We start from the raw sequence: 26,446 nt of genomic DNA, 5'->3' as shown, positions 1-26,446 counted from the left end.
AACCAAAGACGAAAGCATTTAGAAAATGAGGTGCGGTGAACTGCAGGGGTCGCTGTGGTAAGGGCGACTTCGCGTTTACCTTGGAGACGGTGACCGGTCCCCAAGCCCCAAATCACATCACAACTTGGTTCGGTTTTAGCCATGCATCGGGACGGGACCCATTTCACAGCTTTGAGCAACGCATACAAATAAATTCGTAAAATAACAAATAAAAAATTGAACGCATTTATTCATTATTATTTACAGAAGTTACAAAAGGTTTTGCAATAAAGGAGGTGATTTCTCATTGACATGAGGACTATGTCAGCAGGGGCCCGCCTAATATATTGTATTTTCCCGCTAATCACCGATGCTTCCCCGTGTCTCAGCTGGAGCAGGTACATCTTTACTCTTTTTCATGTAATTAAATGCTATCAAATGTTCAAATTAAACGTAGGCCTAACAAAACATTATTATGGTACTTCAGTGACAGATGACTCAACTCTGATTTGAAGCATTGATCCCTTTTCATTGTTTTTCCACCACTTCTGTTTCTTTAGTCACAACCAAGGGCTCAGTTGATCATGTGACGCACGATCAGCAAGGTCTGTCCTCTCCATCTGATTACCTGACTAATCCCCTGTCCGGGGAGAAGCACAGACAACCTTGCTTCGGGTGGAACTAAACGTATTTCTCCAACAGGTTTCCTCTAAAGACCTAAATTCTATCTATTTTTTTATATGAATGGTCATAGGAGTTCTTAATTGCATTTTATCGACGTTAATATCCTAATTGCGAAATGGGAGAAATAACGCAACCTGTCCCTAAGTTGGTTCCGCACAATTTGGAGACTTCCAAGGCAGATAGGAGTCCCCATTCAAGATCGGGTGTGAAGAAACCTGTAGAACTTCTGATCAAGTCCCTCAACGAGCTCGTCGCTGAAAGCCACGAAAAACCGTACGAGGCGGTAACAGTGATGCACCAGACCTACGAGAAGGAGCGCAGGAAGCTCCTGCACCTATGTCGAGAGGGAAGAGAGAAAATCGTCAAGAAGGCTCCGGACGAAAAAAAATCGCGGGCCCCCCTTCCCCCAACGCAGCTCCCTGCTTTAGTAGTGGTCGGTAGGGCTGTCCACGAGAGCAGCAGGAGCGACTGTTGTTCTCCACACACTGACGGTGATGACAGCAGCCCGCCACCACAGCACTCTGTTGCGCAAGGATTCATCCGCAGCAGCAGCGCTGTGGGCAAACCCCCACCTTCTACTACTACTACTTACAAACGTAAGTGTGCGTTGAGATCCCTCAGACCGAGAAACCACAACAACAAGAACAACAACGACGACGGCGGCAGGCTGTCCACCGGCAGCAGCCACAGTCTGGGTGACCTCAGACACTCCCCGGCCACTCAGACCCAGCTGGAGCGGCTCACGGGGGACATCCACCAGAAGATGCGCGTGACGGTGTCGGAGAAGGACCGCAAGATCGCCGCCCTCATGCTGGTCAAGCGCCGAGAGGAGATTGGCCTGCTGTCCCTCCGCAAGCAGGGGGAGCACGAGCGGCAGCAGGCCCGCGGCGAGGAGGCGGCGCGGCGGGCGCAGGAGGAGAAGGGCAGGAGGAGGAGGCTGAGGCAGAGCCTGCAGCGCTGGCGGCAGGAGACGGAGGCCCTGGGCCGGAGCAGGGAGCGGCGGCACCAGGAGTTGACGTCCCTGCGCGAGCGGCAGGCGCGGCTGCAGGAGGAGCGCTGGCTGAGGTCCAGGGAGGAGCTGGAGGCCCGACGCCGTGAGGCGTCGGAGGCCGCCCGGACGGAGGCGCAGTCGCGCAAGCGCTGCCAGGAAGGGCTGCTCCGGGGCCGGGAGGAGGTGGAGCAGGCGGGGAGGGAGAAGGAGGCCCGGCGGGCGGCGGAGCGGGAGCAGAGGGCCAGGAGCGGGAAGGCCACGCGGGAGAGGAGGGAGAAGAAGAGGCTGTCGCTGGAGAACAGCCGGGAGCTCCTGCAGCACGTTCTCCTCAGAAAGCGCGCGGAGCAGCAGGCGAAGCAGGCTGAGGCGGAGGCCAGGGGCGCCATGGAGCGGCGGCTCAGGCGCTCCCGGGAGGAGCAGGCACGGGCCTCGGAGGGGCGGCGCAGGGAGCTGCGGGAGCGGGGCTCCCTGCAGACGGAGCACATCCAGCAGGCTCGCGCCGCCGCCGAGCAGCAGAGCCGCCAGCAGCTCCGCCACAAGCTGCTGCTGGTGCAGCTCAGCCAGCGCCGCACGGAGCGCGCCGCGCGCCAGGTCTCGGCCCAGACCCGGGCCCGGGCCCAACAGGCCCGGCAGCACAACCTGGGCCGCCGCCTCTGCCACCAGCAGCTCCGGGAGCGGGTGCGGAGGGAGGAGGAGGCGCGCAGGGAGGCGGTGGAGAGCCAGGTGGTGGCCAAGGAGCGCAAGAGGAGGGAGCTGCGGGCGCAGCGGGAGCGCACGCAGGAGGAGGCGCGCCGGGCGGCTCGCGCCTCCTTCCTCATGAGGGAGAGCGTGAGGGAGCAGAGTGTGAGGCGGACGTTCGACCGCATGGCGCTGGAGGCCCAGCTCTGCGCCCGCTTGGCAGGAGTCAAGCTCTGAGAGACCTCCTGCTAGGGTGCTGCTGCTGTGTCCTCCTACGGCTGTGTGAGCAGCATGTGGACACTGTCATGATCTGGGGAAGGCCCCGCTGAGATGTCATGTGGTCGGACATTATGGGGGGCAGGAGGGGTCAATGCTCCCCCTGAGTGAAATCATGATGTCAGGTGCAAAATATTATAGGTTTGATTTGGTCTACATTTCATTGAGGAATAGTATAAGTTTACATGACCAACAGTTCTACGTAAGTTGAAAATTTGGTAGAGCCTAAAGATCCCGCTGGCTGGGGAGAACGTTAGCGGCTGGGTTGCAGTTTCCCCAGATTTCAGCCGGCTCCTCCCCATGTTGATCCACTTCAGGACCTCAGCGATGGAAGGCCAAACCAGGGGAAACTGGACCATTACTGGAAAGCTGGATAGATCAGTCTACCAGCCTACCCAGTGGACCTTAGCAAATGTTGCTTATCTATCCATCATACATCGAGTTGGACACTCCCACTTGTATTCTCACTAAAACTCAGGAAAAACAAACGGCTTGCAATGGCTAATCACACTCACACCTGGTTGCATATCACCCCTTTAAACTAGTCTACGTGTGTTTGACCGAGCTTAGCTGTATGGTAGCAAGGTGAGCTTACTTTTTCTGCTTCTTTGCATAAAACCTTGATGTAACTAGAACAACCTGGTCTCACAGGAATCCGTGAAATGACTACGGACGAATAACTCGAAATCCGTGGACACATCACGGAAACACGCTGATTTCCGTGATGTGGCCACGGAATTCGCTCCAAAGCAAGTTAATGACGCTGATGTTCCGTGGCTCACACACGGATCCCCGTTTCAACGAGCGAGTCGACCACGGGGGCTTAACTCAAAACCCGGGGTGGTCTCACTGAAACACTTAAATTGTCCTTGTTGTGTCCACGGAAGTTGCTCCAATGCAAGTAAATGACAATGATATTCCGTGGCACACACACAGATTCCCGTTTCATTCTGTGTGTGTGTGTGCTCCCGTTTCAATCTGTGTGTGTGCCACATTTGACCACAGCGGGGGCTTAACTCAAAATCCGTGGTGGTCTGACGGAATCACTTCAATTGTCCGTGATGTGGCCACGGAATTTGCCCAAATGCAAGTAAATGACACTGTTATTCCGTGGCTCACACACGGATATCGGCGTGTTTCCGTGATGTGGCCACGGATTTCGAGTTAAGCGTCCGACCGTAGTCATTTCACGGATTCCTGTGAGACCATGTTGAACTAGAAATATAATGCACACTACAAATGGAATACAGATAGGAGCTTGTAAAAGTATGCCCACCCGTTGAACATGAACTCTGCTGAGATCTGTATTTGTTTGTTTTTATTAATCACATGGAGGTTCAAAGAGGGTCAATGGTACACGGAAATATGTTATATGAAAAAAACAGGTTCTTCAACTGTCGTCAGCACATTTAACGCTGACATTGCTGGTAAAATATATCAAGGCACTTCTGGGACATCATCAGCCGTTCCATGTGTAAATGTCCCTGAACTGGCTTTACTTGTTTTTCAGTTTTTGCCTATAAGCAGGCAACAGACACAAGTATGTATTAGGCCATGTTGTATTGGGTATCACAGTATTATGCATAGAACAGGCAAATATGTGTATTACAATGATTTATTTTCTTTATAAAAGATATTTCTTGCAAATACTACATTTTGAATAAAGTACATTTAATAAACATTGGCAATGAATCTTAAACTAAGCTAACATTGGGCCATTTCAATTAAGACATTGCTAGCAAACTTTTTGTGTGATTTACGGTTATTCAAAGAACTTCCTTAAAGCTACACCACACTACGGAGAAGATGATTGGCTGAAATCTGCCATCACTCAGTTAACTGCCCGCCCCCTGGTCCAGGGTAGACCGTTCTCACCCCAGACATATGACTCTTCAGAACACTCCCCACACACAGTGTATTCTAGATTCATATTGATATTTGATATCTGTACAGTACAGACTGTGTACGCTATCCAGCTGAATGTTATAAGAAACAAACAATGTGAAAAAACCTGTGACCTAGTTTATGTTTCATCAGTGTTATCTTAGAGGGTGCAACATCAAGATAGTGGACTACATCCAAGGATCCTATTGACAGAGTACAAATCTGCCTTCCTGGTATTCACACATGAGCTAGGATTACATCCAGAATGCCATGTCCCAGAAATGTTGTCTTCCTTTCACATCGCACAATGGAAAAAAAAAAACTTGATACTGATGAGACACACTTCCAGCCTGGTAATGAAATGCGGGATGGTCATTCAGACAGCATATCTAAGAGAGAAGTTTCCCAGAGCTCTCATTCAAGTCAATTCCCCTAGCGTCAAAGCCATGCTTGATTTGCCTTTAAGGTGTACACTAGCACATTGTTTCTCTTAGGATGTTGCATCAGTCGTCCTGCAGCCCGAGCGCCAGCAGAACAGGAATGGCTGCTCCACCGATAAAGGTCAGACTCTCCAAGAGACCCATCGGCCCCCTGGGTTCAGCGACAGCCTCCGTCAGGTGCTGGAGGTCCCCGGGCGACAGGTGGTGTCCATGGCCCGAGCTGACCTCGGGGAGAACGTGTACGGTGGCCACGTACAGAAAGGTCCCGCCTGAGAACAGCATGCCCACGCCCGTAGCAGTGAGTCGGCTCTGGGTAGAACCACCCACCTTCAGGGGGAGAACACGCCATTAAAATACATACAAACTCATAATGAGTTGCATTCAAATATAAATATATATAGAAGACACCCAGAGCGTTTTACAGATTCCAGTGTGTGTGTGCGCGAGTGTGGCAACTCCCACCCTTCCGGTTGAGTTAAAACTTTGAATCCACTAAATTACCCTGTCAAATATTGACAGCGATAAATCTCGTCCTACATCCTGTCGTCAGTCAAGGTTCCTCACCGCGGTCAAGATGAAGTAGGTGCAGATGGCAAAAATAGGAGCAGCGGCCGAAAAGGCCAGCAGGTGACCCTGTATCAGCCTCTTGTTCACCCCCATGTGGATCAAGAAGGAGACCATGCCAAACGCCGCCGGGGCCTTGGGAGTGGACCACACCAGACAAGAGTCGAGTTACGGTATCGTGTTTGGGGACCGGCGCCCGGTGAATAGGGGGGGAAGGTTATGCCCACGGGCAGGGCGTCTCTCACCTTGTGCATGATGACAGCCACGAACACTATGACCTGCACCGCCATGTCGGGAGAGGCCACCGCCGCCCCCAGCGCCACGCCATCGGCTGGACACACAAGTGGAATCGGGAATATGCACTTTTGCTGTTTGCATGCGTTTGCTATCGTGTTCAAATCCTTCAGTTCATACTAGCAGAATGAGGCAAATACTGGAGTACTTCCGAAACATGTGAGAGCTCAAAAGAGGAAGGGATCACATGTTAAGTCACATGGGAGGGGGGTCTTTTGTCTGTTACCTAAGGCAGCGAATATCTTAAGACTTGAATACAGAAAAATATGGAGTTGTTATTCCTTGAAATGCAGAGTCTAACGCTCCATTGTACCTGCACTATGGATCACTAGCCCCAAGGATGCAGTGATGCCGCTGTTGTTGGGCATGCATCCTGAACCTGGAGCAGACAACAATGCAGGCGTGAGATATCTGCTTTTAGAACAATGAAAAGTGGAAGAATAGTGAAATGTGTTTTACCGCGCGTCGCCGTGGAGAAGTAGAGGCTGAGCTGATCCACCACAAACATGAAGATGAAACCGAACACTAGAGATAAGCCGATGTAGAACCGAGAGGGGATCCTGTTGGCAAACGACACCACCGTCGTCCCACTGCTGTTGTTTTGAACAAGTGCGGTTTCAGAGGCTGTATAGGGAAAACCGATACAAGAACAACACATACAATGGGATGTAGATGACTATTTGTATCCGAGCATATGAGCTACATTATGCTCCCCCCCCCCCCCGTCAACAATCGCTCCCCCCCCCCCTCCGTCAACAATCCTCTGCCTAGGGCCCCCACACTACCTAGAATCGCCCCTGGTGATAAACATACTATTTGCCTTGGTTACACTTGGGTTTTAAGTAAGGCAAAAACTTTCGGATACAATTTAATAGAGAAGCAGTCACCTTTCCATGTATCATGGAGAAGGTCGGTTCCCTCCGGGATGATGATCGCCAGAGATGTCCCGCACAGGAGACCTGCTCCCAGGATCGCGACAATTTGTAGGCTTCGCTGAGTCGGAGGAGGTGATTACAATGATTACAGGGGCTATTTTGGTAATAATCAGATGTCTCCTCCAGGAAATGCCACATAACACCAACAGCTTCCAATTCACCTTTTCTCTGCCAAAATACTTGTTGCAAGCTGTAATCATATAGCCTGGTTGTTATGGACCATTATAACTGTTATTCTGATATTTTCTCGCTTTCGAATATTAATTGTGTACATTATAGACTACTGGAAATCTTACATTGCCAATAGATAGGACTAAACCGAAAGCATGGGACCAGTATAATAAATCATTGTTTTACTTACATCAGAAAGTTTGATTAAGAGTGGAATCCAGCCGATTACTAAACATCCAAAAAACATGGCAACCGATAAACATAAGATAGCGATTCCCCCCTCCATAGTCACGTTCCCGTATATGCTGTGTAGCGTTGTTATATCACTTTAATACTATATTACTGGAGCTCGAAGTGCAAAAGTGCGTCTGACGAACACGCGTCCATTCAAATAACTGGTGTGCTCCGACACGGAGAACCAAATGACGCTCCTACTGTACAGCCTGCCCATTCCTGTTCCCTCTTGTTACTCCGATCAAACATCACTCTCAAGCAACACCCAGTGTTTAAACAAGAGAATTACATGCTTTACCAACTGCGTAGATTGCCTTGCCACATGAAATACAGAAAAAAGAAAACGCTTACGAGGCGCATGTAGCGGACATAGTATTGTTTATTGTACAGAGAAGTGGGTCAATTGAACAGATAAATATTGCTATTTTTGTACACAGCCCTTGGGGGAAGAACGGGAAGAAGCTACCCACACATCAGCTACAGTTAATCGGATCATTCAATAAAGACTCCTTAAAAAGGACAAAAGCAAAACACAATCACAAAGCGCTTTTTAACTATCCCTGCTGAGTTATTGTACACATAAGATGATAACTTTTATTGGAGGTCAGCTTGAAAAAAAGATCCTTCAACAACAACAAAAAAAGCATTAACACAAGAATGAAACAATATCTTGACTTGGGACAGTTGGGACATAATTCCATCGTATGCCAGACATAATATGGTAAAGACTTTTCTTTTCTAATAAGATGTCACAACATGTGACTACAACGGCAAAAGCCACTACATATTGTTGTTACATTATGACAACTTCATTTTGGTGACTTACATCACCTTTTACTTTGAAGTCACTAATCAATAAAATCGCAAGCTGGGAGGGGGCGAGAGGAAACTACATTCAGTGTTAATCGTGATGAAAGGACAGAGCTGAGGGATGATCAATGCGTTAAGCTGCAGTAGTACTTCTACTACCACCCCTGGCAGGACCATCATCTATTAGACATTTAGTGATTTCTAGAATAAAAAAACAAAAAACAAAAAACTAAACAAAGAAAAGAAATCAACATAAATCACCTTTTCATGACCAGAAGAGCACCAGGTACGGTGGTGTGAAAACAAACCATCTAGATAAAACCAGAACAAACCCAGTTAAAGAAAGTAAAGGAGGGGGCGGGAAATATTCCCATAGAGAAATGACAACCGTTCTGACTTCATCACACCCACAGAGATACGTCCTTCTGTCAATCATAAGAGTGAAAGTAAAAACACAAAACGCACGTTTTTTTTCCCCATAACAGATCTCTGAGCAGCTTATTCATTCTTCATCACATTAGCGTCTCATAACAAGTGGTCCGTAGTGGCACGCGGTCGTCTTATCAGGTGCCGTCTGCAACAATGTGCCTTCATTCAAAAACAATCCCATCCACATATAATGGGAATACTCGCATCGGTTTAAAAATAGTGACATGAACTGTATAGGAAGCTTGAGAAATCCTGAGTTGGTTCATCTTTGTGCTGGCACTACATTGCACTTAGGAAGGACTAGTGGCCTAGTGTAGAGATTTACATATATTTGTTTGGGCCTCTGCATTAGCCAACGTTTTTAGGACAGAGGCACTGCCAAAAGGACAAAAGGTTAATACACACACCAGTCTCACACAGCATACCTGCTGTGGAAAGCATTCAAACTACAGTATTCTACCACAAAGGGTTTTTAAGTTCTGGCCTTTGGAATGCATCCTTGGGCAAGCTCGCTTGAGTACAGTGTACACTATCGACCAACAGAGAGGAGACGTTGGCCGTTTAACTTACAATGGAAAGGGCAAAAATCGAATAAAGGTCTTTCCATCGGTGGAATAAGGAGAAACCCTAGCCTACGATCCATTGGCCTAAGATTGAGATTCATCATAGATTATATATCAAACACCCCAAGTTGAAAACAATGCGACACCCGGCTCAAACTCATGATCACCTTCATTCTTAAACACTGAGACACATTAGACAGGACGCAGGGCATCACATTATTAAACCCATCCGCAGGACACAATAACAAACTATAATCCTCAACGCTGGTAGAGGCCCTAGCAGCGACCTTTCAGTCACTCTTGTCAGCTTATTCACAAAAAAGACCCCGACAGGCCATGAGAACCTTAGAAACATGAGATGTAAACGTCTAGACAAAATGGTTTGAGGGACGGGCAAACATAAAAAAAAAACAGAACCCCAAACAGCCGCAAGATTTTAGCAGGCCGATTGCTGCGTCCAATGGACCAGATAAGAGACCAGTGTGGTAGGTACTAGGGGCTTATCCTCCTGGCTGAGCCCATTAAGGGCACTGTAATGACTTTCCCCACTACAGGACACCCAGTCCAGAGCAGCAGAGGTCTCAGCGAAGGCCCAGAGGGCAAAAAACAAACTAGGAAGCGAACCAGTGTCAAGGCATAAGTGTGCTGAGATGGAAGCCATAACCGTCCATTCATAAAGGGTGGATCATGATTTCCTGTTAGCGTTTAAATTACCGCGCCTAGAGAAATGAAAATTACTTTGAGAAAGGCCTTCCAGAACTGTGTAGCTTCTTGTTACTTTCCAAAGCAAAAGAGTGTTAGTCAAGGGTTTATTAATTTTAAGGAGCAAGGGGAGGTCATCTAACCCACCATGATCAGGAGAAGAACTGTATGCCGGCATTTTTCTCTCCCTCTTGTTCTCCCTCTCATAAGCTGCTTATGCAGCTGCAGTATCTAGTGCAGACACTAGGGGACGCGGGCAATGGATTATGGGGAAGTCCCCCTGTCCGCACAACTTGGAAGGCATGCCTACAATAACAAACTAATACTCAGAGACGAGGGGACAACCGTGCCAGGGCTCCGGGGCGGAGCGAGGCGACAGCTCGGAGGCCCCTCCTACTCTTTTCAAGTGCAATAACGCTCGGAAAAAAATATTAAGAATAAACAAAAACAAAAAATTACAAATCCATTGATGCATCAGTGTTTTCTTGCTGCATGAGGGTGGGTTGTTAATCCTTGTCAAGGAGAGAGGGTCGCAGCGGTCCTTTCGGTAAAAGCGTATTCCCCTCCGTGGTTAAGCGGATGGATGTCTGGATGAGGTGAGTCTTGCGCGATTCAGAGCGAGTCTTCCTCCTATTGAGCCACAGTTCCCCTCGGTTCTTAGTAATTCTTTAGAGAAAGTATTGCCTACGTTAGTGTCGAGTTCCTCTGGTGGAGGACGAGATGCCCCTGGCGGCGGGGGGGAAAAACCGGTCCGGGTTCCGGTCCTCGCCTAGAATCCACATCTTCAGTGCACGCCGTCATCAGTGCACGCCATCAGTCTCTTATGTGTGTCCCTCTCACGCCCACGGCCTCAGTGCCTCACTTCGTTCTCGATCAGGCTGTCTTCCCCGGACTGGAACTCCTCGTGGAGGCCGTTGGTCCCGTTGAGGATCTCCTCGTCCTGCGAGGAGCCCTGGCCGTCGTCCTCGCTGGCTGAGTTCACCTCCTCCCCGTTGGGTTCCTGCAGTACCTGGGCGATGTACGTCTGCTGGAGGAGGGGGGGGGGGGGGGGGGGGGAGAGCGGGGAGAGAACCAGTCAGTCACGCCTCCACGGTGGTACTACACACAGGCGTTCATCGTTACCTCGAATTTAGCAGAAGTTTCTAATACATATGCAATACGAATAGAAATATCAATTACCGTTTGTTTGCTGGTGGCCGCGGCCCTCGCGGGAATCCCGTTCTCCACCCGGTCCCCATCAACGGCATCAATCTGGGGACAGACAACACAGCCGGCATGAGGAGAGCGCTTTCTCAATGCTGTGGAACGAGTTGATCCTTAAAACAGAACCTTACTTTGTAGTTGTGAGCACTGAGGTACTTAAAGTGTCCGAAGCAGACGTGAGAGAGGCAGATGATGATTGTGATGATCAGGACCACAAACGTGAACATGGACGTCGCCGCGGTGAATCCTGAACGGAGGGGAGAAGGAGAAAAGAGGCAATAAGTGTTTGAAACGCGAACCAAACCCTGGTAATTTCTTCCCTCCCCTTTCCTTGAGGCACGCGAGGACACCAGCAGCCTGCAGGGGGAGCCCTCACCTGTGCGCACAGTGGAGAAGAAGAGCAGCCAGAACAGACAGAGGATGGGGGCGGCCACCACCTGGTTGACGGCCCCAGAGTGGATCTTCTTGTCCAGCTTGGAGGGCAGGTAGGCGTAGTACATATTGTACCTGTCCGCCAGGTGCTTGAGCAGCATGTACATCAGCCCTGAGCGGGGGAAGGTGACACAAGTCGAACATTAACTCAAACAGTACCGCTGTGTGCCACTCGCTTGGGCTAGAAACCGTTTTTAAGTCAATGGACTGCATTTATATAGCACTTTTATCCAAAGCGCTTTACGTTATTGCCCGACATTCACCCATTCGTGCACACATTCACACACGGACAGCAGAGTCAAGGCGACAGCCAGCTCGTCGTGAGCAGTTAGGCTGAGGTGTCCTAATCGGGGACACCTCGACACTCAAACCAGCAACCTTGCGGTTACCGGTCAGCCCGCTCTACCTCCTGAGCTACTGCCGCCCCGTGCCGAACCATGTACGGACGGAGGTGGTGGCCGTTTGTGGAACTGACCGAAAGGGACGATGATGGGGCAGGTGATGCTGTAGGTCATGACCACCGTGAAGACGCACATCATCCAGGCGTAGGCCGCACCGAACTGGAACTCAAAGGCCTGGTGCTGTGGACACAAGCGGGGCACTTACTAACGAAAGCCTTTCCTTGCCAATGGCCAATAGTGTTAGTCACCAACGGCGTGTATTTCACAGGCCCATTAAAAAGCAGATCACAAATAGATTTGCTGCGTCAGCATGAGTTGGTCCTTGTTTATTTTTTTTTAAGCCATAAAACTTGGTGATTTAAGTCATAAGACTTGATGACTGGAGATAACGGATATTCCTTGGCGATAGTGAACTGTCACGCTAATAGTAAAATGATTACAACGCTTTCCTCATGACACCACCCCTCTATGGTAAACATTATAGTAATATTAGCCAGGGAGAATGGTTGACTGCTTATGCAATTTTAATACGAGTGATAAGTTGAGTGTGGTTTGCTCACATTTTGAATCTTAGATTAACCTGGTCTGTAATATATTCTGCAGGGACATCTACACAGAATCCTGAAGGAGGCCAATCAAACTCATCCTCCAGTGTCCTTGAACTCAAATTTATCCAAGAAGGTATTTAGTCACAACACCAGCTCCTATATCATATATATGAGCTAGTCAGTGACCCATTATCTGAACTTGTACAGTATCTGGTAGATGCCTCAACCTACTCCTTGGGAGTGACTGAACTGTTGACTGATATCGAGTGCAGCTAGCCCGCCTGCATAAGAGGCACCGAGTAGATAGCGCAGATGGGAATCGTTTGGAGACTCATTTATGTAAACATCCAGGCCCTAATAAGCACATTACGCCGTCTCCAATTACTCTGTTGATCTGAGTGAAAGCCTTTATTGTAGTACTGTATATAAAGTCTCTGAAGGTTGTGCTGACGTCTGAAATCAGATAACTCTGTTTCATCTTTGATTGGAGGCTTTTTTTTCCCCTCCAGTTCCTGACGTAAGCCACATGACAAACAGACGCGGTCATGTTGCCTTACCCTCTTGACGTTCCTGCGCTCGGCGACAGAGCGCGCCAGACACAGACGGATCATGTACAGGAGCAGGCCAGGGATCCGGAGCAGGTCCATGGCGTTTCCGATAAACGCCGAGGCGATGACGTAGTTCACGAAGAAGGCCCCGTTGTCGGGGAGGAACACGCACCTGGGGAGAACGCGACAGACGGACAGACAGACAGTCGGTCCAAGGCGAAAGGTCCACTCACATGCTCAAGGTTGCATATAGGCGGTTTGTTTCAATTCCTCAAGGTGAAGAGGTGTTGATAAAACACGGGCCTAATGGTTTTTAACCGCACGGTTTACAACCGCTGATCAGGCCATAAACGTTAACTCTCAATCAAATGGGCACCGCAGCAAACAGTGGCCCCGTTGCACCGTGAACATGATAAGGGCTGTATCAATTAGGCCTCCAAGCAAACAAGGTTGCCCCTCAACTGACTCAGCGGGAGCCGGCGCAGAGTCACAAGCTAATTCCTGAGGAATGTACACATATGGCCACCTGTCAGCCATCACCATAAGTGGAAATAACCAGCTGAACCAATGATTAACAGAGCAAACAAACCCGTTTCCTCCCGGCGCCCTGAGCCGACAACAGCTCCGGAAGAAAACTAATTTCTCAATTGCCTTCCGGACTCCGGAGCCTTCCGTACTTACTCGAATCTCACAGTCGCTTGGGCCAAGAAACTCTTGTCGAACAGCCAGCGGAAGAACACATCCAGGCTGCAGGGAAAGAACAACATTGCATCACCTAAACTGGGATGATTATAATCATCTAAAGCACTATATAAAAATGACAGACTCATCGACCAAGCCAACGGAAACACTTCAGGCTTTTATTTTGAAAAGTTCGAGTTTGACCCTGTAGGCCCCTATATGGAGTACCTGCTGAGTCCAAGAGAGGGCAGCAGCAGGACCATGAAGATCAGGAAGGTGTAACACTTGTGCATGGTGGTCCGATTCTCCCCGGACCTGGTTGGGGGGGGGGGGGGGGGGGGTTGGGGTCCACAGACAACGCATAGGAACACATGTTAAGGGAAACGCACATTGGAATCAGGAAGGAAGTCGGTACATATGGAGACTGAAACGGGGGAAGTACCGGGTCCAATGGGCCTCCAGGAAGGCCGAGTAGTACACGATGGTGGGCAGCAGGGCGGAGAAGGACCACAGCAGGAGGGTGGGGAAGAACTGGGTGACGATTGGATTCTGGAAACGGAGGGAGAAGCACAGACACCCTTAAACACGACGGACACGTGGGACCACTCTCCCCAGTGTGAGTGCACTACCGGAGGAAGGAAGAGGGGAACAAAGGTGGACTGCTCACGTTGAGGTACTCGACGGGCTTGGTGACGTTGAACTTGTCCATGGTGGAGATGATGATGGCCGGCGTGGTGAGGAAGAAGAGGAGGATGAAGAGGACGCAGTTGATGATGAAGCAGCGCACCCACCAGGTGACCCCGCCCACTGACAGATGCTCCCTGGGGACAGGAGGTCAAGGGGAGGAGTTAGGTCGTTAGGTTGACCCCAGAGACACTATGGACCTGGCGGGCCCCCAACAGACACCAAACACTCTCAAAAGTGGTTTCTTATTAGAGACTGCATTAGTCCTGGGGTTTACATCGTATACTTTCTGCAGTGTCACCAGAATTTCCCGTCTGGGATAAAATTCTAGTTAAGTGTGTAGCAAACAGTTGCAATTCCTTAGCATTGAAGGCTAAAACTTAAGGTGTGGCCCCATGATGGTGAAGACACACACTTAAGGTTTGTCTCCGTGCTCGTGAAGCATCACGCTAAACGCGAGGGCGCTCTCACCAGAGGACGTTCTGGGGGTCGGGGGCGTAGTTGACGGTCCAGTTGTTGGTGTGCAACGAGCCGCTGAAGGAGGACGACTTGGGCTCCTGGCGGCACTGGCACCCCTGACACTGGCAGGCGTTGAAGTCCTTCAGGATTCTGAATAAACAAGAAGAAAAAAAAAAACAGCTGTAGCAGTTCTAGCTTATGGCGGGTCGAGGCAGTTTGGGAGGGGGGGGGGGGGTAGAAATGTCTCACTCACACACACTTACACAGCGGTCATGGCCTCGTTCTGGAAGGTGACGAAGGCCATCCCCAGGGGTTTGCTGTTGACCTTGTCGCGCTCCCGCCTGTACTCCTCCCTGAGCTTGGCCTCCAGGTTAGTGTAGTAGCTCACCGCCTCTTCCTGCAGGGGGGGGGAACACAAACCTTTACCCTGAGCCTTCGCCAGAGGGCCATCTCAGTCTCTTTCCCTTAAAGTAGATCTTTCTTCTCAGTAAAATAAGTCAAATGAATATCGACCAATGCGTAATCAGTGCACAGCGGATCCTAAAAACAGGCTTGTAGGTAGCAGCACAGTGAGGCACCAGTAGTGCTGGTGTCCTGAGTGCTGGTGCTATGGCACCCACCCGCTCGCAGCCTTTCATGATGCAGCAGCACAGGTGCCCACAGGGCTTGGGGTTGATCATGGTGGGGATGTGCTCCTTGTTCTGCAGGTCCGTGAAGAACTTCTTGCTCCTGTCGGCCTTCTTCCTGTGGAGCGACCACAAATAGACACACTGAAACAGCTACTTCAACGCTTAGGTCAAGGTCAGTGTCACTCTCACACACACACACACACACACACACACACACACACACACACACACACACACACACACACACACACACACACACACACACACACACACACACACACACACACACACACACACCTTTCCGAGTTGAGGGACATCAACATGGCCACGTTGTAACAGATGCGGGCTTCCAGAACGATGCAGTTTTCATACGCCTGCCTGTAGGGAAGGGTTTGGGGCCGCACGGAGAGAGGGTAATGGTTTAGAACAGGCCTCAATGGAACGGCGTCCTGTTCCAGCAACAGCTAATTAAATTGAGCTTACAAATAAGCCCCTCAAACAAACTTAACCACTTTTATCATGTTCATGTTCAAGGCCAAACCCCCACCCCCCCCCCCACCAAACAAGAAAGCCTGATCTGATTTGTCTGTGAATTGCTCAATGGCCGTCCCGACTTATTTTCCAGTGGATCGTAATAAGGACAGTAGGACGGGAATCGGTATAATACAATTTGACAGGACAGGTGACGATGCTGTTAGCCCCTCCCCCTGTCGTAGCGCGGCCTGACACATGACTCGCGTAACCCTGCTCATTTGGCTTCCATCAGCCACAATTACACCAATAGGCCTACCATTGTCCGGGCCCATGCCACAGGGTTCATTGGAGACAACTGCCTTAAGCATGAAGCAACGTGGCTCTCCGAGGGCCGTATGCATTCCCCTCCCCACATCCACTTCTGTACATTCTTTAACAAGACGCCCGTCGAGTCGGCCAACTGAAGAAGGACACACGGAAACAACAGTCGTAAGCACGTTGAGGCCACGCTTACTCAAAGTGCTGCTTTATGTGCTTCTCCTCGGCGTACTTGGAGATCCCGTTGACGAATAAAGTGCGTTTCACCTAAAGGGAGACGGGGGGACAGGAGAGTGGTTACCAATCAGACAACACAACTCCGCCCGCGGTGGACCTGCCTCGGTGACGCCGCGTTCACACGGTACACGTCCGTCGACGGACCTCATTGACTTTGCACGGGTCGCTCTCGAAATGCATTGTGGGTGAATCCGTTCCATCAGCTCCGTTGCCTGCGTCAAAAGTCGAGAACCGTCCGACAGATCCGTCGGACAGTCAGATCGCGTCCCCCATACGTCAGCCACGCCCTCCCTCGACGGACGTGTACAATGTGAACGCAGTGCAAGGAGGAGGATGTTGAGGGAACGGAGACGCGAGGGAACCCACCAGGTCGTCCTCTTTGTAGTGCATCTTGGAAGTGTGTCGCCGCATGCTGTACACCGTGAGTAACAGGTAGAGGAAGGCGAAGGTTGTGTGCAGCCACAACAGTGTGTTACTGTGGAAGAACACAGAAGATGGGGATTTGTCATCATCGCCGTCAAGACACCGGAAAATACCTCGGCAGCTTGGAATCTGGACTGATACCAAGTGAAGACGTGAGATTTGGTGTTACTCACTCTGCGTCCAGGTTGACGATAGTGGTGCGCCCGAAACTGTAGGCATTGTTTTCTGCAGAATCCCCAAAATAAATAAGAATATGAAATTCAGAGGATGCAGAGATGAAACTTGCATTCTAAAATGGACTGATTGAAAGCTGTGTAGAGATAAGGCTAGGCAAGGCTTCATAAACGCCAGAGAAGATTGACAGGATTCCTGAAATTTCAGACTGTGCATAGTAAAGGCTGTATACATGCAAAATTGTGTAGACAATTGTAAAAACAATTTGCCACTTTAAAGCAACATTACTCTCAGAATATCCTTTTTAAAATAGGGTGAAACGTGGAAGTTAACTTAAAGGCCCACAACCCCAAAAAGACTGGATCATATGCAAATGTATGATTCACACAGTGCAGACGAAAAGATTAAATGATTCCACTGGGTTTTGTGGCGTGACCATAATTGAGGGTTATAATTGAATAACTATGGAACCTAATATGGCATTTATCAAATCAGATCATCGCTAATATGTCGGAAACCGATGTCCCAGAAAGCGCTTGAAATAAACATCCCAATGAAGACCTCAAGGAAGGTTAAAAGACATCAGTCGTTTAAGGAACGGCTTTGGTGGGAGGAGACACACGCACTTAAAGAATTGGGTTTCAGTCTCCGCCACCGGCTTACGCACCAAGTAGGTTTCCAGAGAAGTTGACCGGTAAGACGATGCCGACGGACAGCACCCCCACCACCACCAACAGGCCTATGATGTGGCGCTGGAAGGAGAGGTAGTGCACCGCGTCCTCCCCACACTTCTCCCGGATCTCGTCGTCCCTAAGCAGAGCAAAAAACCAACGTCAGACCAGGCCTGACACACACACACACACACACGCACACACACACACAGACACAGCTTTACAAAATGTAAGGGGAACTCTACTGGGGGAAACATTTAATTAATTACACAGATGTGGATGAGACTCATTCCGTTACGGTGTAATCTTCCCTTTATGGTAAACGTATTTCCTGCCAAGAGCTAGTGGCAGCACAGGAGCATAAAAGCATTCCACTCGCCGAGTTGGAAGAAACTATGGCTGTGTTAGCTTGCTAGCCAAACAGTGCAGCGCGCAATGGAGCAGAATATCAACTCTTGTAGTTTGTGGGACAGCCGGAAGCTGGAGCAATGGCAGTGGGTTAAGATTGTGCGACTACACTCGATAAGAAAGTTGGCGGAGGGTTGAACTCTTTCCACTGATAAGAGACTTTTCCACCAACAAGGTGTGGAATTCCCGTCGACGTCGGGTCCAAATTACTCATCACATAAACCGCGGCTTGACTCACTTGATGCGGAAGATGGCCGTAAGCCAGGAGCAAAAGCCCTAAAGCAGAGAAGGAAGAAAAGGAGGAGAGGGCAGAGGTATGAGCCTGGGGCGTCCGCAATGTCCTTCACATCAAGTAAACAAGCAATGTGTTCCGGCACGGATTCAGCCGCCCAACGCAGGGTCCACCCACCGTATCCCGGTGGTCGAGGTCAACGGAGCTGGACACGGACGCTGGCCGGTCGTAGCGGTCGTAGGTGTCCGACGTCGTGCCAGAAGCCACGCTGTAGCATAGGAGAGGGGCGGGGGGGGGGCGGGAGGAAGAAATAACAACACACTATCATGTAAGCGGCATGTGTTTTCACCTGACTCCTCGGAACAATTATGGAGGATTAAGGTGGGGTAGGGAGAGTTGTGTTTGTGGCTCAGGGTGAAGAGGATGAACTTGTCGGGACAGAGGAATAACATTGAGCAAGTTCATCCGCTGACACACACACACACACACACAACATATGCCCGCCCTGAAATGAACTGTAGTGGTTCCACCATGTTGGTACTGTGTTGACAAGAGTATTGAGATTGGTTGACCAGGCAACCACAGTAGATTAAGGAATTTAAAAGATTACATGAAATGGAATTCGTATTTCCTGAAGATGACGCATTTCCAGGTAACTGCTACAGGAAGCGGGAAGAATGCGGTTGATCTTTTTGGATTACGTGGGCTTGCGGCTGTAGTAGTTTTTGTTTACCTTGTAGAAAAGCTTAATAATACGAGTATGGCTAGTGCGTGTGGAAAAGAGCTAAGAATGTGTAACCATTACAGCCCTCCTTCCCATTTCATGTAGTCTTCCAATACCCTGCATGGCCCGGAACGTTACAGTTCCATTTCACACCGTGAAGGAAGGCAACTACGGCTCACAGGAGTAGAGTCTAGTTCAAACAGGTTAGGAAGAGACACAAGACTGTGAGACAGTGTTAGGAATGAAAAGACACGAGAGACATTTAGATGATAAATAACAGGCATGCTGATGAGAGAGGGAGGCGGGTGAGCGATCCAGAGTTTGACTTCAGGGTCAATCTTTTCCATCTCGCACACTTCTGATTGAACTTTGTTTGAACACGCATCCCCGCCACCACCACCACCACCAACACCACCAACACAAGCCAAGTCAGGCATCGCCAATTTCTATTCAACTGGAAAACATGACTTGCACATGTGCCCACAGGGTGTCCTATAGGTTTTCTTTATAACAACATGACAGAACAATGACACACACAGTGGCTAGCGGAGCTCCAGACTATTGCGACATGTGCACACCTTCTACACATGTACATAGAAACATACAGACGCACACACACACACACACACACACACACACACACACACACACAACAGGTCAGGTGAGAATTACCTCTCCCTGTAAATCTCGCTGTGTGGCTCATGCGCTGTACACACACAGAGGAAGTCCACGCTGGGCAAAGAGGTCAGCACACAGATTATCACACACGCACGCACAAATAAAACAGACAGACATTGCAGAGATACTATTAGACGCGATGACAGAGACGGAAGCACCCCCAGGCAGAAGAGAACAACCCGGACAAAGAGGAACATAATGGAGAGGAGCCTGGCGGTTTTTTTGGGCGACGCCTGGAGAAGAAAATAAAAACCGAGAGCGAGATAGCATATCGGTTGTTGTGAGAGAAAGATTTCAATTCATAGGGCCAGGGCACCAGAAGAAAAAAAAGAGCGAGTAAGCAGACCAGTGGGAGAAAGAAACAGATAGAAGGAGCGAGGCCAAGAAATGGGGATGGTGTGGGGGGGGGGGGGGGGGGGGACAACATACTATTCATGGTCATCTAGGCGGCTGTATCGCTGGTCCCTCTGAGCCATGATTCTGGTCAAAATATACAAACAATAAGCAAGTCAGAATGATGACGGTACAAATAAACAGAGCTGGGAGATGGGGCTGGACGCATGGTTCTCCTTCTCAGGCTGCCCACGGTGAGTTACTGGATCCAAATACGTCTTTTAACGAACAATTGTGATGGATTCTTAAGCGTAACCCATGTTCGGTGCGAATCTCTGACCATAGTTTAAAGCAGTACAGGACACAGTGTTAAAAAAACGTTTAAGTACACAAAAACCAGGCCTATTTATTATTGGATTTTCTCCCCCCCTGCAGGGTTAGATAAGGTGCCTGCTCAGCTGGACACAGATACCCAGGGGCAGTTCAAAAGCAAACAGCTGTCAGTGGTTCAGTCTTTATCAGCTAGCGTAGAACAACAAACATCTGCCACTTACATCTCCCTCTGTTTACATTGACTCTCTTTCAATAAAACGTTTTCACCCGATAATTTGCATCTCCTCATCTATCACGATCCTCGGAGGTTAACCACATTCTGAATAATTCTCTTCTTGTTTCGACCCCAAGTTATTTTCTCAGAAAAATGTGCTGCATCTGCTGAGTCCAACTTTTTTCGGCCCATTATGGATATTTCCTATTTTAAAATAGTCTTACGTTGCTTAACTATGTGCGTGGGAAGCACACGCTAGTGACACGAAAAGACCGTGATGAACACAAAAAGGGAAAGACAGACAGCAGGGTCAGCATTTTCTTTTAGTTTGAGGGTATCATAAGACACGTCGACGCTTCGGGTCTGTTGCAAGACACAACCACCCCGCACCCTGCACGCAACCGTCTCAGCCTCCACCCACACGGGCAGCTGTGAAAACCGGTGCCGCAACATGGGACCGAGACACGAAGCAGGGCCGAGTCATCTGGTTCTTGGGGTTAAAAGTCACAGAGTACTGAGGCAGCGGCTGGTGTCTCTCTCTCTCTCCCCTCTCCCCTCTCCCCTCTCGGCCTGTGTAAGCATTCGAAAACGACGAGCGTTCAGAAGGACGCATCACACATCTGTAGTTTGGAGGGCGTCAATAAGAGCTGGCCAAATGGCTAGGTTATGTTGTAGTTAAAAATTAGCACGAGTACTGGGGTCCTGGAGATGCAGGGCGGATATGAGGCGTTATGGAGGGGGAGTGATAATGACATCAGTTGGATTTTTTGTCGCTTCGATGGCTTGTGGAAAGTTAAAACATATTCCCCATGACATAACAGCGTGAGTCTGAGGGGAGGGGAGGGGGGGTTAACATATTGCTTTAGACACAACAGCAGGCGTATGATTGTAGTTGCAAATCAAAGAGCAGTTAAAACACAGTGAGGTTTGCTGAGGCAAAATCTCATACATCAGTGAACGCCCAAAAGGTTTTTAAGCAAAAGACTGACATCATTACATTGAGTTGTTTTTCTAATGCCATGGTTGGCATGCAAAGTTCAATCTATTCAAAAACAGCCAAATATGCGTTTAATGCAAATGGACACATTATAAGTGACATATTTCCTACATTTAAATCACTTTACACCAGAATAGATTCTGAGTATATACAGTACAAGGCAGGAAAGTCCTCACAAAGTGTCTTTATATTATATTTATAAATACAAGAGCTCAAGAGGTACGACAGTATATCTAATTCAAACTTCCATACCGATGATACGTAAGCTCATGGCCCAAATGGCACAACTTCTCTAGAACGTGTCGTTGCTGACTGCAATGTGCCGAATTACCTGTCAGCATCGGTCACCAGTGCAAGACGACCATAGTCCCACGCTACTTTACGCAGGATCGAGAACACAAACAGCAGACCCTGGAAAACACAGGGCAGGCATTTGTTATCACCATACACTGCGGTACATTGGTAAATAGTGAACTCTTTTACAGTTCAGCAAAGCAATGCGGGCCGTTATAAGAGCACTGATGGGTGTAAACAAATGGTATGTTTGGAATGTACAATGTTTAATTACAACTAGAAAAAGAACAATCACATTGCAAAGACATGTTTTTACAGTGTAGTGTCCTAGTATACTGTATACGTTAATGCAATGCCATAGGGCTAAGTTACCCAATTAGCCGACCCATTGATTGGGCTAATCAATGGGTTGCATAATGATGATGAACACACATTGAATTAGTACTGGGTCAGTTTATCGATGGAATGGAATACAAATGGTTTCTCCAGTATGTCCACCCCATGTCAGACCGTCATGGTCTCCAATGGAATTGTTTTGACCATTTCTCACTGCAGGCTGTGCTCTGTTGCTAAGATAACAACACGGGAGCCTAGTGAGTCAGGGTAGAGACTCTTTCGGTATCTCACGTTTCAGTTTTGATTCTTGGGGTTCACGATTGGATTCAAAATAGAGTCTTGATTCATAGGGGTGCTAATTTCAGGATCTACTCCAGTAAGCTGGATGTGTGGTCAATTATGTCGTGAAAGCAGAGTACAGTGTGTACAACATTGTTGTACACACTGTACTCTGCAGTGTGTACAACAACATTGTTGTATTTAAATTATATCAAATGATTATGAAAATGGAAAACCTAAGACAAAAAGGGAAAAACAAAGACAACAAAAAGCACAAAAGGAAAGTTTCAGAATCGCACAATAAATTAAAACGCTATTCTTATTAGATCAAATTTGTTTCCACGTCCAACCCCTTGGCGTTGACGTGAGCCGTTCCCATCCACCCCCGAATAGATCTCTCACTGAGGGAAGTGGCCCACATTTTTCCCCAAGACATGCAGATCAAATTCCAGCGACTCACCAGGAAACACATGAAGTCCAGGGCCAGCACGGTGGGAACCCCCCCGAAGGGAAGGCCCTGAAGCACCGTGCTCCGGATGCGGGCCGAGTAACAGTAATCCTTGGAGGTGATGTTTGGAGGTACCGTGGGACAGGTACCTGGGCCCGTACACGCCTGGGCTCCCCAGATGCCCATCGCTAATAGCAACGCGTGACGCATCACTCACTGTAGCATTTTGGAAGTCTGGAAAAGGGGGGAAGGAACGGTTCAACACTTTGTCGTACGGATTAATCGATTCGGCCACATGACACTGGGAGCCACCAGATACAGCGAGGTTTGTAGACGCACCCGAGCTAATACAACAAAAATCAAGGCCAACCAAAGACAATGACCTGGAATGCCCTGATGTTGACTTCTGTTTGTCCACTGAAAGGGGTGCATTAACGCTTCAAGAATAATGTGCAAGGTTTGATATCTCAGTCAGAGACCCCCCCCCTATTTTAAAGAACCAAGATATTTAAGCTTTAGTGATAGGGTCATAAAAGTAAACGAGAGTAACCTCACTCACAGCACAACAGTGAGTTATTGACATATAACCAGTACTGTCTTTCACTGTACCAAAAAACAATCTACACTATGTTTGATCCATTACGAAGCCCTTCATTCATCACACACTCACACACACACACACACACACACTTGAGTTTTGACGCCACAAGCGTGTTGTAGGGTAGAATCGCGGAAGAAATAAAGTATCAAATAAGATCCCATATTTCGCCTACCTGAATAAAAACCTCTGGTTCATCCCCCTGTGAGCCCGACGACAGCAATCTCTACTATAGATGAAATTTAACGGCAGCTCTCGCCACTAATGGAAGACAAGTAGGCGGCCCGCGAGAGCCGCCAACTACATTTGCACAAGCTTACTTCTATATTTGTTGCCTTCGGCCCACAATCCATTGCATTCACAATACCGCTCATCTGCCCCAACACTAACTCATTTATCCTCCCCTTGGAATGCTGTGACATCACTTGGGAAGGAGGCTGCAGGGGAAGAACAATAGGCTGATAGAGGCCAGAGGCCACAGACTTCAAATGGGTCTTAACTTGCTCACTATACAGATACAACTGTAAATCACAACGATATCACCACAAATATCAGGAATATATATCACAAACATAAGTTATTTGCGACTGTTAAGTGATATCGTGGGAGGCACCGAAAAAACAGCTTTAGACGTCTTGGCATAATTCACCCATTCAGCAATACTACTGATAAATGCAGATTTAGTCATTTCCCGGCATCGATTCGATAACCATGTTACACACGACCACACAGCAGTTCATTTAAAAGGTCAGTGAGCTAAAGGAGTCACACTCATAGACCACTTCACTGTATGAAAGTATTCAGGGCATCTCTACAGCACCTAGAATTCATTTCAGGGGATTCACAGCTCACACCAAATGTCTCTGGCAGCCGTTCTGTTGCTCAACAAGCGTTTCCCATCTTTAATAATATATGGACGGGTTCTTCTGTATTGATATATAATGACCATTGTACTCCTTACTGACAGGACACTCTACCTTTAAAGAGATTGGAAGTCATGGTGCTTTTGTCACAGACTTACATTTATAATCATGTAGATATGCAATGCTGAATTGTAACATGATTGTAGGATTTATGCATTGCATGCCTACATTATGACTCAGCAGAATGCAAACGGTACGCACCGTTTTACCTGTTGCTATAGTGCAATCAGTCCAACGCAGTTCTCAAAATACAAATACAAGAAGGAAAATAAGGAAAATGTAGGTATTGACTGAGGGACAAGACTATAAGCAACACCATTTTGACCAGATTTATCACAGGGTGTAAATGCGAAACAGAAACTAACCTAAGATAGGAACACATAACGTGTTGATGCTTTTATTCAAATAAATGGTTAAAAAAACATGTAACACTATTTTAAGAGTTATAATTAGGTTAAATCCTGAATGCAGAGAGATTGTTAAATGCATGGTAATGTTAATAATTTCTTTCAGATAAGCTAGGTAAACCAACAGCTTGACTGATAATCAAGTATTGCAAATATTGACGCTGCGTGCATTGGTTGGTAAATCATTGACACGGCATAGCTCCACGGGACTATCACAATGAGTGTGATGTCCGCGTCATCTGCGTAGGCGTGATATAATCCTGTGATGTAAATAAGTACAATTATAAAAAAGCAGATCATATAAAAACAGTTATAGGTTAAATAAATTAAGAAAAACGAATTAAACAGGAGGTAGGCTAAATGACTGATGTAATCCTGCCACACAATATATTGCTGCCCTTCTGATGCTGAACTGAAGATTTAAAAATGAAAATACCAATCCATTCATACAATATCCAACTCAACGTTGTGTGACATAACTTGATGGTCAAATATCCATTCTGAACGACAATCTGAATAGTGAATAGTTGACTTGAACCTAAGTCTAATCTTAAACGAGGATGACAATTACGTTGTTAATTAATTATGAGAATCAGTAATACTATCCATGGCACCGAGGGCTGCATGGGGCTGAGCACAAGTGGGCCTACGTCAAAGAAAGGACCTGTTAGGAAAGCGTTCATCAATATTTTATCAGCCTGATCCAACCAAGGCGAGGCTGATGAATACAAAACTAAAACGTACGATGATGCCTGTTTTAAGTATACTTGTGCCATCAGATATGCACAGAACCAATATCAAATCATTGCTAATGCTGTGGCAGCTTCATGGTCATCTTTAAGCACTCTTAATCTGCCATGGAGAGGATTTGCAAACTACGAGAGGCTGTCAGCGATTGGCTCGATTTGGATTGATAAACCAAGATTAGCTTGATCTATACGTCTTAAGAATACTCCACTGAACACCAGAGTAAGGCAGAGAGGGGGGGTGAGGACAGCGGAGGGACACACATCGCAGCAGGGCGTTTATATCGGGTGTGTTTTGAATAATGACACGAAGCCTTGTGTCCGCGATTGGAAAGTCCTAACGCCCCAGATGCAACTTAATGAGAAAATGAATAGGACACCCAACTTTTACCCTACTCCTTCACAATGTGGCCACCCAAGAAGGGATTTCCCTCAAAGTCAGTGACTTTCACATTAAGCTATGTAAATTATATCCTCGCCATACGTGATTTATTACAAGTAACTCAGGGGTTACCACCAGTGAATAGGGACCGGGGTATAGCACAGCCAAACCACATCACAGTAGAACCATGGGTAGATATAAAGCAACTTACCGTAGTATTCCTCGGTATACAAAGGCGGAATATCAGCCCGCAACCCGGGCTGAGTTAGCAGTCGACAATAACTATCCTGCTGTGAATAACAGGTGGAGGCTAGCTAGTGTTAGCCAATTCTTGGTGTAATTCAACCGCACTGTCTTTCCTTGGTCGAAACCGACACTAATGCGCCCCACGACCACCTTTTCATCAAGGAGAACGAAATAAAAAACTTGAAGAAAGTTACGTAAATGGAATCGTCTTAAAGAAAGAAGAGGGTACGGTTCGTTCAAGCAACTGGCAGCCGGTTTAACAACTTAGCTCCAGAGCCTCCTACGACGTGCCGACGACGTCCCGAATCGGGGCGTGGCCACGTACGTGACGTAAAAAAAACAGCTGTAGAGA

At 48.1% G+C, this 26,446-nt stretch overlaps 3 protein-coding genes across 9 annotated transcripts; 1 reads left to right on the top strand and 2 right to left on the bottom strand.

Moving 5' to 3' along the window:
* Positions 1 to 364: 364 nt before the first annotated feature.
* On the top strand, positions 365 to 3,316 carry LOC115559491 (coiled-coil domain-containing protein 177). The gene has a single exon (XM_030378271.1). It carries the CDS (start codon positions 779 to 781, stop codon positions 2,567 to 2,569), a length of 1,791 nt encoding a protein of 596 aa, XP_030234131.1. The 5' UTR covers positions 365 to 778; the 3' UTR covers positions 2,570 to 3,316.
* Positions 3,317 to 3,909: 593 nt separating this feature from the next.
* LOC115559499 (zinc transporter ZIP9) lies at positions 3,910 to 7,370 on the bottom strand. Its single transcript, XM_030378289.1, has 7 exons — positions 7,087 to 7,370; positions 6,678 to 6,783; positions 6,250 to 6,414; positions 6,104 to 6,169; positions 5,742 to 5,827; positions 5,497 to 5,631; positions 3,910 to 5,259 (listed from the first exon to the last, which is right to left on the bottom strand). Exons 1-7 carry the CDS (start codon positions 7,180 to 7,182, stop codon positions 4,996 to 4,998), a joined length of 918 nt encoding a protein of 305 aa, XP_030234149.1. The 5' UTR covers positions 7,183 to 7,370; the 3' UTR covers positions 3,910 to 4,995.
* A 121-nt stretch (positions 7,371 to 7,491) lies between these two features.
* LOC115559489 (CSC1-like protein 2) lies at positions 7,492 to 26,397 on the bottom strand. 7 transcript variants are annotated; one of them, XM_030378264.1, is made up of 24 exons: positions 26,060 to 26,397; positions 22,805 to 23,026; positions 21,767 to 21,846; positions 19,988 to 20,038; positions 18,334 to 18,424; positions 18,163 to 18,200; positions 17,513 to 17,655; positions 16,845 to 16,896; positions 16,615 to 16,723; positions 16,208 to 16,278; positions 15,517 to 15,597; positions 15,211 to 15,334; positions 14,854 to 14,987; positions 14,603 to 14,740; positions 14,115 to 14,268; positions 13,890 to 13,996; positions 13,676 to 13,762; positions 13,448 to 13,513; positions 12,776 to 12,938; positions 11,745 to 11,850; positions 11,214 to 11,381; positions 10,969 to 11,084; positions 10,814 to 10,885; positions 7,492 to 10,661 (listed from the first exon to the last, which is right to left on the bottom strand). In XM_030378264.1, exons 2-24 carry the CDS (start codon positions 23,000 to 23,002, stop codon positions 10,485 to 10,487), a joined length of 2,526 nt encoding a protein of 841 aa, XP_030234124.1. In that variant the 5' UTR covers positions 23,003 to 23,026; positions 26,060 to 26,397; the 3' UTR covers positions 7,492 to 10,484. The 7 variants fall into 7 exon arrangements, with proteins under 7 accessions (XP_030234124.1, XP_030234122.1, XP_030234123.1 ...); XM_030378262.1 differs by lacking the exon at positions 19,988 to 20,038 and adding an exon at positions 19,553 to 19,612; XM_030378263.1 differs by lacking the exon at positions 19,988 to 20,038 and adding an exon at positions 19,553 to 19,612 and having other exon boundaries at positions 7,492 to 10,658.
* Positions 26,398 to 26,446: the final 49 nt, after the last annotated feature.

Source organism: Gadus morhua, chromosome 15 (genome assembly GCF_902167405.1).
Source record: "Gadus morhua chromosome 15, gadMor3.0, whole genome shotgun sequence".
Taxonomy (NCBI): domain Eukaryota; kingdom Metazoa; phylum Chordata; class Actinopteri; order Gadiformes; family Gadidae; genus Gadus; species Gadus morhua.
Note: the sequence above shows the minus strand (reverse complement) of the source record. Positions and strands in the feature narration are given on the sequence as shown.

What these genes read in the sequence shown, in the direction of transcription:
- LOC115559499 (XM_030378289.1), bottom strand. Translation starts at nt 7,182, where the DNA reads ATGGAGGGGGGAATCGCTATCTTATGTTTATCGGTTGCCATGTTTTTT. An exon ending in GCTAGTGATCCATAGTGCAG is followed by an intron (nt 5,828 to 6,103) that starts GTACAATGGAGC and finishes TTGTGTGTCCAG; the next exon opens with CCGATGGCGTGGCGCTGGGG. An exon ending in CCTACTTCATCTTGACCGCG is followed by an intron (nt 5,260 to 5,496) that starts GTGAGGAACCTT and finishes CTCCCCCTGAAG; the next exon opens with GTGGGTGGTTCTACCCAGAG.
- LOC115559489 (XM_030378262.1), bottom strand. Translation starts at nt 23,002, where the DNA reads ATGCGTCACGCGTTGCTATTAGCGATGGGCATCTGGGGAGCCCAGGCG. An exon ending in CAAGCGACTGTGAGATTCGA is followed by an intron (nt 12,939 to 13,447) that starts GTAAGTACGGAA and finishes CGTTCTCCCCAG; the next exon opens with GTGCGTGTTCCTCCCCGACA. An exon ending in CGGCCACCAGCAAACAAACG is followed by an intron (nt 10,662 to 10,813) that starts GTAATTGATATT and finishes CCCCTCCTCCAG; the next exon opens with CAGACGTACATCGCCCAGGT.
- LOC115559491 (XM_030378271.1), top strand. Translation starts at nt 779, where the DNA reads ATGGGAGAAATAACGCAACCTGTCCCTAAGTTGGTTCCGCACAATTTG.